Below are 10704 nucleotides of genomic sequence, written 5' to 3'. Positions count from 1 at the left end.
GACCACAACAGATAAACAGAAAATCCCATAATGGAAAACCAGAGCGAGAGAGAGGCAGAGAGAGAGAGAGAGACACACTGAGAAACCACAGACTCCAAACACTAAATCCAATGACTAATTGCATTGGATTCGTTAATTTGGCCACTGGCACATCTGATAGGCGGCCCGTGACATTGGTTAGCAACGCTCTGTCCTACAAAACCACAACAACGCGTCTCCTGTGATGTCTCAAATGTGGAACATTTCACATTCTCTCTGCTATGTCTGATGTTCTGCTAATTCTTCTTCGAATTTCAAAACACACCGTTGACCAATCACTGATCAGATGGGACGGGGGAAGTCACAGGAGCGTAGTGTAGATGTTTGGTAGGTTAAAAGTCATCTGCTGCGGTTTCTATATATGGCAGTGCTACTGAAGGAGAGGAATGCGTGAGGAGCCGCAGACGGAGGCTATGGGTGTGTTTAACACTCACTGTACCTTAACGCCTGCTTGAAAGGATTCTCTCAAAGGCGATTCAAAGTAAATCGTTTTTCTATAATCACACGTTGAGAGATACGTAAGGAGATCCGGAAAAGCAGGTTCGTCTTTATTCCTCAGAACTATAACAAGGAACATTTTTAAATGTTCCTGAAGCACCGTGAGTCATCATTAGTTTCTTATGAACTCTAAATATCAGTTACAGATAACCAATTAATAATTTAATTCACTTTTTCCACCTTCACAATAATGATAGTATGAGGAGGGAGAGTCTCAGAGAGCCTGCAATGTATTTCATGAACATTTATTTATAAAACGAATGATCGTATTTTCCCTGAGTAACAGTTTGGGTGTAATGATGTTCACCCAAGGACATGTTTCTCTCAACCATCACATATACACATAGATAGATAGATAGATAGATAGATAGAAAACATGAACGAGAAACAATAACAGTTCAAAATAGTAATGCAATTATTACAGAGTAGGATATTTTAGTTACAATGGCCACAAAATTAAATTAACCTAAATAAACCATCACAAAGTTTAGAACATTTTTAGAGTAAGATGTTCCTGACGTTCAATATTTATCCGATTTTTTCTTTCTTTTTCTCAGGTTCCAGTACAGCCCAATACAGTTTTATGTGCCACTCGTCTATCAAGCTATAGGTTTATAAATCTTGGAAATAACTGCATCACAAAGGCCTGTGTCCATGAACTGCCTTTTTTGCGCTGGCAGCGCCTATTTTGGTTTTCTGTGCTCAGTGTCCTCAGCGCAAATACACAAGTTTTGGAACACCGCCGCGCTCGTCAAGGTCACTTTTCCCTCACCGACCAATCAAGGTCAAGATGAGGCAGGACTTCCAATATCACCTTTGTCAAGAACATGCAGTCATTGGTCAACAACAATGGTGGAGGAGAAGCTAATCCTAATGTTTTTGTTGAGGGTACAATTTCTAGCTCAGAGCTGCAGCTAATACCCGGACACGATTCCTTTACATTGTTTTTATGTTTTCTCTCTCTTTACGTTGCAGAGAGTCTCGCTTTTTTCTGCTCTGTGCGCCTCGCATTTTTGAGGAAATGCGCCGAGCGCTTCGAGTTGAAAAAAACTTCAACTCAAAGCAGAAAAGCGCCCGACGTCATGGGCATTTTTTCTGATTGTCCAATCGGATGAAAGGAGAGGCGGGTCTTCTGTCAGTTTACAATATAACGGTTAGGTTAATGACAGCTGTGATTCAGTGGTTGCCTTAACAACAGTAGAAAAAAGAGGCGCTCTTTTTTAACCGTAGGCTTCAACAAACAAGGCAGTGCAGTGCGCCTCGCATTTTACAGCCTGCAAAACGCGTTCTGTCTGATCGGGCCCTTAACAGTCACTACCAAATTGGAAGGCCGCTAGACACCTTTCGTAACCTAGCAACACTTGGCGTCGGTGAGAAGTGCTCTGAAGTTGAGGTTGTGGGCGCTGCTAGCACAAAAAAACGCCGTTAGTGGACACAGGCCCAACACTCACAAAGCTTTAATGTGACAAATGATTTATGCAATTTAAGTGAGCAGTTTTGTCCTGAAATGCTAATAAAAAAACATTTAGAGCTGAAACGATTAGTCGATTAACCAAGTAGCCAATCAACTTAAAAAAAGAGAATTGTCTAATGCTTTGGTTATTAGCAACACGTTTAAATGTCAACAGCGATGCACCCAGCATTGTAAGAATGTCCACAGAGCTGCTTTGAGCTACATGCTAGCATGCTAACGTACTCACCACACAAGGACATGTCGATCTTTAGCTGCGATGTTCAGCATGTTAGTTCAGCATGTCGCTTACATTTTTATTACTGAATACCAAAATAAAGTACAGCTGAGTCATGTTGAGCTGATGGTGGAGCTAAATGCAAAGTGTGCTGGAGGGAACATGAATGGTTGCACCAACTTCCATAGCAATCCATGCAATAGGTGAAAAGAGATTTTACCTGAGATTTTTTTAAAACTATTTTGCAACCTTTTAAAGAGAATTCAGATAAGATAATAAGATCTTGAATCAATCATTAAATGTTAGTGGCAGCCTGAAAAATATTTGAACCTTTACATTTTGTGCTGCAGTTATAAACCTTTTAATGATTTCTTTTTTAAAACTATGATTGTGTAGCTGGCATACTCAAATATCTCCCAAACTGTTTCCTATTGACATCGTGGTGATTCTGCAGCTGAGTGAGCTGAGGGTTTGGGACTGGAGAAAGGGAGCATGAATCACTCTTTGGATTTGAGTCTGCGGCCTCCTCATCTAAAGCAGGGTTGTTGATTCCTCCTGAGCCCGATGAAGATGAGGAAAAATCCTCATTTTGCTTGTCAGAGATTCCACCCAAGGCAAAAATTCTAACATCTCGGCGGAACACGCTCTGTCTGTTTGCTTTCTGCTTGAACAGGATTATATAACACTTTGTGATGAACTGACAAAACAGGATGGCGTAGGCTGAGATGAGAATGACAACCATCTCCACTGCTGGAATGTACCGACCTGTGACATTGACACAAACTGGGCCAAAGATGATCCAGCAGATTAAGTAAATCAGCATACTAAAAGTGATGAACTTTGCATCATTGAAACTTTGAGGCAGCTTTCTGCCCTTGAAAGCGAGACCTAAGCAGATGAGAGCTAAAACACCGATATAGCTCAACATAGCTCCAAAAGCAGAAAATGACGTCTCATAGCACATGAGCAGGCGACTCTTTCTGCTGACCATGTTCTTCCATTTGGTTATTGGAGACTTGAGGGCGAGCCACAGGGCACAGATGACCACTTGACCCAACAAGCACACTGCAATAATGATGTAAGGCTGGTAGAGCTTCTTCAGGACTCTCTGGATGCTGGGGTCAAACTCGAAGGCCATGATGATCTTAAAGGACTTGACCAGGATGCAGGAGACACACAGGGTGAAGCTCAAGCCAAACAGTACCTGCCGTGCTTTGCACTGCCAAGGCTTGGGTGCACCACCAAATAATGTCACACTCGCAAAAGTGCTCAAAAGTGAGAAGAGGAGGAGGAGGCAGATGGGGCCCACAGATGCACGAACCACAGGGGTGTTCCACCGTGCGACGAAGATGATCCCGACGATGAGGGTGAGCAGTCCGCCGAGAGCAGCAAATGCCAACAGTATTTCATGATATATATCATCCCATTTCAAGAAAACAGTTTCCTTCGGGAGACAACTGTCCCTTGTTTCCGAGGAGTAATGAGTGGTAGTATTACACTTGTAACACTCAATGGAATCTGCAAACAGAGGACAAATTCTCATTATAATCTTCAAGCTGGATGTACCCTAACCTCTGTACTTGACAATGCTATCAACAGAGTATTACAGAGCTACAATATTAATGTTGCTGATGTTTACTTGAGTCTGATACGCACCGCTGGTGTTGGAAAAGGAGTCCTCAAGACATTTTTGGCATTCATAGCAGCAAACGATCTGACCCGGAGCCGAATGCTTCCTGTAGCCTGGAGCGCAGCTGGGTGAGCACCTAGAAATCACACCTTCCTGAGAAAAGAAAGTGTCCACGTCATGCACAAGTTCATTATCATGCAGTATAGCCGTTGAGAATAAAAGGAACATAAAAACAGAAGCTTTAGAAAACCTCTAAACACAGCAAAAGTCTAGAGCCAATGTAGCGGATAGAGCGGTGCTTGAGTCCTAAAATCAGCAGGTTAGCATGTTAGCATGCCAGGATTTGCTTATTAGCGCTAAACAAAAACTACATCCGAGATATTTGGAAATGTCATTAGTTTTGCAAATGTGTGGTTATTCAGAAAAGTATTAGTCCAAGACAAATTTTGACCTCATGATGGCAGAAGTCCGAAGATCACCAAAGTTTTCACAATTTATCCTGAGAGATACATGAATGTCTACACAAGTTTTGCGGCTATCAACCCACTGGCTGTCAAGGAATATCCCAAAAATCTAATGTCAACCTAATGGTGTTGCCAGTATAGTCAGGTGTGACAAAAGTTCGTAAAATGTATCATCTGAGGACTATTAATGTCTACACCAAATGTCAGAGATATTTACCGATGGCAATTGACAACCGTAAAGTCACACTGCTGTAAAATAAAAAAAGGCAAATACTTACTGTGACACTTTGGAAATCTTGTTTATGTGAGATGAAAGTCAGGTTCTGGTTTCGTATGGAGTAACTAGCAACAATGTTGTACAAGTTCAAAACGGTTGAATTCTGCTTCCAGAGGATGACATCATATCCTGTGTTGAGGTCCCCATTTGTGTCGAATGTATATTCGTTCCCATCCATGTGGAAGGTTGCTTTCCTTAAGGCTCCTCGTAACTGAAGATGCAAAGTGTTGAAAACTGTGAGAATCATATTTAATTTTTCAAGTGACTTTCAAGCATTTTATGTCAGATCTTAAATCTGCAATAACTGCTCGGAGGCAGTGTGAGCACGAGATTATCTAATGAAACTTAAACTGAATTGATTTTAGCAAACAGTGGTCTATTTACACCGATCAGCCATAACATTATGACCTTCAAAAGGTCGAGTGAATTACATTGATAATCTCATTACTATGGCACCTGTCAGTGGGTGGGATATGTTAGGCAGTATTGTCCTTGAAGTTGATGTGTTGGAAGCAGGAAAAATGGGCAAGCGTAAGGATGTGAGCGACTTTGACAAGGTCCAAACTGTGATGGCTAGACGACTTGGTCAGAGCATCTACAGAACTGCAGCTCTTGTGGGGTGCTCCCGGTCTGCAGCGGTCAGTACCGACCAAAAGTGGTCCAAGGAAGCAAAACCAGTCAGCCAGCGACAGGGTCATTGGCGGCCAAGGCTCATTGATGCGCGTAGGGAGCGAAGGCTGGCCCATGTGGCCCGATACATCAGAAGAGCTACTGTAGCAAAAATTGCTTGTTCTACCTAAAAAGTTAATGCTGGTTCTACCTAAATTGTTGCAGACCAAGTACACCCCTTCATGGAAATGGTATTCCCTAATGTCAGTGACCTCTTTCAGAACGGTTTGAGGAACACAACGAGTTAAAGGTGTTGACTTGGCCTCCAAACTTCCCAGATCTCAATCTAATCGAGCATCTGTGGGATGTGCTGGACAAACAAGTCCGATCCATGGAGGCCCCACCTCACAACTTACAGGACTTAAAGGATCTGCTGCTAACGCCTTGGTGCCAGATACCTCAGCACACCTTCAGAGGTCTAGTGGAGTCCATGCCTCGACAGGTCAGGGCTGTTTTGATGGCAAAAGTTGGACCTACGCAATATTAGGCAGGTGGTCATAATGTTATGGCTGATTGGTGTATACATCCAGCAGATGAGGAGGATTAGCGTTCACTTTTTTTGTTTTCAGAAATTAAGCCACATTGAGATTTTCTATGTAATTTCATGTCTGAAGAAATTGTGTGTATTTCCATCAGCGTCAGGTTTTGCCTTTTCTGCATTATGCTAACTGCTCACTAGCCAGTCCTTTAGTGTCCATGTTGCCATTGTCTAGCAGAGACCTAACTGTTTGAATTCTAAGTATACTGTCTACAGGACTTCCCTTGTCGTAACCACCAGCTATTTCAATATTCAGTCTCATTTTGGCCTGTATTGGTCTCCTTTAACTCCTGAGGGAAACATCTGTCTCTTTAGCAGTTAAATGCTCAAGTTGGTTCTAGCTAGTTGCTTATGCGGCTAAAAACGATGTTAGGAGAGCAGTGAGAGTGAATTGACACAATAACGTTTCTAGCCAGTAAACCACAATCATGTGTTCTCTATGGAATTTTGCTAACAGACAAATGTGGTGTTAACATCATGCACTTATCTCTGTGTGTTAGGTGTGTGTGGTTACCTCCAAGGGCTGTAATCTCTGGGTTGTCCTACAGTCCCTGTTGATGCAGAGGTCTGCAACAGCCTGAGCAATCGCTCGAACACCCAACTCGACATATAATAGAGATGGATAGATCTTCTCCGATAATTCCTTACCGGCGTTGGTCATTTGTTGTTGGTTTTTCTTCAAATACTCATACAAGAATGAGTTGTTCTTGTGTTGGTTTACATCAAGATTTTCCAGATACTTTTGATATCTGGTTGTGTTCCCCGATTTAAGCATGATCCCGAGTATTGTTCCCACGTCACTCAAACTTGAGTTTCCCAGCACTTCGGCTGATTCCGACCAATTATCACTCGCCACCCAAACCTTCCCCCTGCCTCGAGGATGCTTGAGAAGACTGCTGAAAAGGTACATCATGTGGTAAGCTTTGGCAAAGGACACGATGACTGTCGCATTTTCATTTTCAGTGATGCTTTTGACTGTGTCTTCGATGGAATCATTGAGCGAGTTGTCAATCAGAGCCTCTGGAAGAATACTGGTGAAGGCAAAGCAGATGTTGCTACCCTTCGCGTGATGTCGGAGGCGTTTGATTGCATAGCGACCTGCCTCACTGTCAGTTGCCACTACACCAACCCAGGTCCATTGGCGACTTTTTAAAATGCTGATGATGGCCCGAGCTTGATGATCGTCCTCTGGTACTGTCCTCATAAAGCTTGGAAAACGGGTTTTATCACTGAGCAGACCACAAGTGGAACCATAACTAACCTGTGGGAAAAACAGGATGTATCAGTTACACTAGGGGAATATACAGCAGGGATGTGACAAAGGAGTGAAAAAACAGTTCTACGTTTTAGATCATAGAAAATCTCTCAAAATTCCCCAAATCCCAAAATTGAGATCAGTCATACCTGAGGGATATTTTCCAGGTTGAGTTGCCTTGTAACAGCTATGGATATCTCAGAATAGTAACCACCAACAACAGCCAACACAGGCGGGGGGGGCTGCTTTGCACAATCCATCCTGGTATCTGGTGATATATCATATGACTATCTTCATTGTTGATGACCCATTTCCAGTCAAAGTTACTGTAGTTCAAAGGCGACTGTACTCATAACCAACAAAGCAAGTTAACACAGACTTGTGGCACAAATGCATACTTTTAAAAAAATGTTTTTTTGACTTTTATGACTTTTTTTGGGAGAGAGGACAGTGGACAGTTCCTGAAACGGGAAGAGAGAGTGGTGACGACACGTAACAAATGGCTGAAGGTGGGAGTCGAGCTCGGGGCTGCCTCATTGAGGACTCTAACCTCTGTACATGGGACATGCGGTTTAACGGCTAAACCGGCGCTCCACAAATGCACACTTTATAAATTATGAGATTAATATTAAAGCTCCTGTGAGGACTTTTTAGCTGGTTATGAAACGGACTAAAATTAACACTGATGGCTCTATATGAGCTAAAAAAAAGCATACATAACCATCAGTGACGAGATCGATGATATCTTTATAGTTATTTTTAAAGTCTATATTTTTCATGGCAAGGATTCACAGCAAGTGATACGTATGATAAGCAAAGAAAGATGAGATTTTTTGTTCTTCTTACACATGTACAGGACAAGATCAGCAAAGAGATAAGAGGTACCCCTTTGTCCACAGGGGTCGCCAAAATCAAAGCGATAGTTCCTCATAGGAGCTTTAAGATAAAGTAAAAGTACGCTGCTGCAAGCCGAATAAGAAGAAAATAGATCAGTATCATGCTGACATAACATGAAAAGTTTATCGTTACAAGAACACATTTTAAGTTATTACTACATACAAATCTTTGTGCATGATACGTTCGTATCTTGTAATAACAATAAACTGTCTTGTCTTAAAAATAAACTATTTATCTTTTTATAACACGAAGCTTTACATGCTAAAACGTGATAAATTATCTTTTTATAACATTTTACAACTTCTAACAAAAAGAAAAATAATGGCAAAACTAGAGAGATTGTGCAACCACAGTAGGGTTTTTTTGAGGACAGACTGTATTATTTATGCAGAGATGCACTTTACTTAAAGTTCCAATCTGGAAGATCTCAGTTTTGTTCTCTTTGGCGGCACCTATGGCGATAAACGGTAATTGCGGGAGCACACTTCCCAGATATCCAGACAGTGCTGCATGTCTGACGTCCACGGTTGGCTCCGGTTGTAACTCTTGATTTTCCTCGCTGACGGTCGCTTTCCTTTTCAGACTGTTTGCCTTCATCTGAGCGTCCAATTTGTTTCTTTTTCTTTGGATTTTCACTTATTTTTGAAGTTGTATCTGTAGTCATCGATCTTTTCTTTCTTTGTTCAGCCATAGTAGATTACTGACTCGCAACACTTGCAGAGACCGGAAAAAGCAGCTGCTTTAGCTAGTTTATTAGCTTTCCCTCAGCACAGCAAAACACTTGACAAAAAATCGTTAGTTTTTACAGGACAATTTTGGGGACTATACTCACTGTTTAGCTTCATGAAGGACAGGGTGCTTTTCAGGGCTGTGGTAACATCAGAGCAGGAGTCCACTATATGATATCCAAGGGTTAGATTCCCCAACTCCTTCCTCTTATTTACCTCCTCCACTGCCTGCACCATTATCAGAGACTGGACCAGCCGAGCTTTGAGGAAACTGTGTGATTAAATAACACGTTAGATGATATGCACCCACTTTTACACACACTTTGTGGAGAATAATGACCCCATACCAACACACACAAGGTCAAAAATACCTGTTACAGATCCTCGTGTCATTGCTGTTATTATCAACGCTTTCATGTATTGGGAATAATCCGCCAATAATAATGTCTCCTGGAGTTGTAGCATCGTTAAAAACCGTGGTAAAACAGTTGAGTAAAACTAAGGCAAAAATGAGGACTGTAAAGAGCTGCTTCATCGTCTTCTGTTCGTTCCGTTGCTCCAAATCTGTCTATCTTTCTCTCCTCCTCTTAAATATCACTTGTGTGCATGTCTTTAATGTGGTTTCAGCTTATCATAACAAAGTATCATCTTCCCCGTCATCATGTGTCACTTCAGATCATGTCTGGGGAATGTAAAAAATTACAGCCTTTTTCCGAGGAAAGTTATTAGGCAACACCTTTGGCTACGTGACAATGATTTGTTTCGTTTCGTTAAACCACGCATGGTGGTAGCACGGCTATACAGGGCAGTGCTGAGCCTGAAGTGAGCAATATCTGAAATACCACAAATAAACAAGATGCCAAATGTTCACTTGTGACGTTTCAAGCACAACCGCTCATCATGGAGCTTTGTCTGTTTCTGCACTTGTAAAAAATATCAGCATCTCGTCTGAGTGAAAGTGAGAGAAAATAACCTGTTCCCAAAGACGTTTGGATGTAATATTCCTAATAACTAAAGGGTGTGAAGAAACCAGCTCTGCCACCCGTTTTAATGATCTTCTTTTATGTGTGTAAAGCAGATAATTAAACCAGATGATTTGTTGAATACACTGCCAACTAATCCGTTTCTGTTCCGTTTGCTCGTTCCCTGTGACTTTCTAGCCCCGGTAAACACAGAGAACAAACTTAAAGAGGGTGATCTATTACATAGCAAAACTTAAAATAGCTGCCATATGTCTTCTGTGTGTCAAAACTGACATTACCAAAAGCGAGATACATGATTATAAAACCTGGTCTCACATTGGTTTAAATAGTCACAACGTGTTATCTACAGATTTCTGTCAAACAATGCAGGAGACCAGGGTTTGCGTCCAGTGTCAATTATTTTAACTCACACCTTACTCATTTCTTCTTAGAATTTAACAAGTAGTTTTGGTGACGTAACCTAATGTTGTCTTTTGGTTTTACACGGGACACACCCAGAAAAGGCTTTTTGGCAGAAAGCCCTGAGGGAAGCTGGCATGTCATTTTAAAACGTTAGATAGCACCAACACAGGTGGTGTTAAAGCGGCTGTGCTGCTCTAAAAAAAATTAAACTTGACACTAATTAAGTTGTACATGTGTCCTTTAGTGTATGTTACTTTTGATTACATTCAGTTGCCATAGAAATATCTTGTATATATAAGTATATACAGTATATGTGTGGTATTAATTGTAAGTTAATCAACTTAAAATGTCTATTTTCTTCGACCACTTCAGACCTTAGAAAAAAGGACTGACGCTAACTGAGGTCTTGATATGACGAGTGTAATGACTGAAAGTAATGCTGATGGTGGTTGATTAGTTTTTAAAAGACAAAGATTCAGCAAATAAGCAGACTTCCCAGCATGCATGCAGTACTTCTTAAGACGTAGATTTTAAATAGAGATAGGCCTATGGGCTTTAAAACGTGAGCAAAATTTAGAAGCACTAAATATATTAATGTATTGTCCTTGTCCAGTAGCAGTTTCCCTGGGCAAGACA

General features: G+C 41.4%; 1 protein-coding gene across 1 annotated transcript; it reads right to left on the bottom strand.

The window, feature by feature from the left end:
- Positions 1–807: 807 nt before the first annotated feature.
- Positions 808–9230, bottom strand: LOC138584951 (G-protein coupled receptor family C group 6 member A-like). Its single transcript, XM_069657147.1, has 7 exons — positions 9055–9230; positions 8788–8954; positions 7208–7326; positions 6318–7064; positions 4598–4807; positions 3882–4008; positions 808–3743 (listed from the first exon to the last, which is right to left on the bottom strand). The coding sequence occupies exons 1-7, from the start codon at positions 9216–9218 to the stop codon at positions 2608–2610; spliced, it is 2670 nt and encodes an 889-aa protein (XP_069513248.1). The 5' UTR covers positions 9219–9230; the 3' UTR covers positions 808–2607.
- Between the last annotated feature and the right edge of the window lie 1474 nt (positions 9231–10704).

This window comes from Semicossyphus pulcher, unplaced genomic scaffold (assembly GCF_022749685.1).
Source record: "Semicossyphus pulcher isolate SPU_LCO1_2020_fin unplaced genomic scaffold, fSemPul1.0.p SCAF_11, whole genome shotgun sequence".
Classification (NCBI taxonomy): Eukaryota; Metazoa; Chordata; class Actinopteri; order Labriformes; family Labridae; genus Semicossyphus; species Semicossyphus pulcher.
This window is presented reverse-complemented; position numbering and strand designations above follow the sequence as displayed.

Bases quoted from the DNA above. Each gene is read 5' to 3' on its own strand.
- LOC138584951 (XM_069657147.1), bottom strand. From the start codon at position 9,218: ATGAAGCAGCTCTTTACAGTCCTCATTTTTGCCTTAGTTTTACTCAAC. The intron at 4,808-6,317 runs GTAACCACACAC...TTGCATCTTCAG, and splicing joins AGAGATTACAGCCCTTGGAG to TTACGAGGAGCCTTAAGGAA. The intron at 3,744-3,881 runs GTGCGTATCAGA...CTCTGTTTGCAG, and splicing joins CTCCTTTTCCAACACCAGCG to ATTCCATTGAGTGTTACAAG.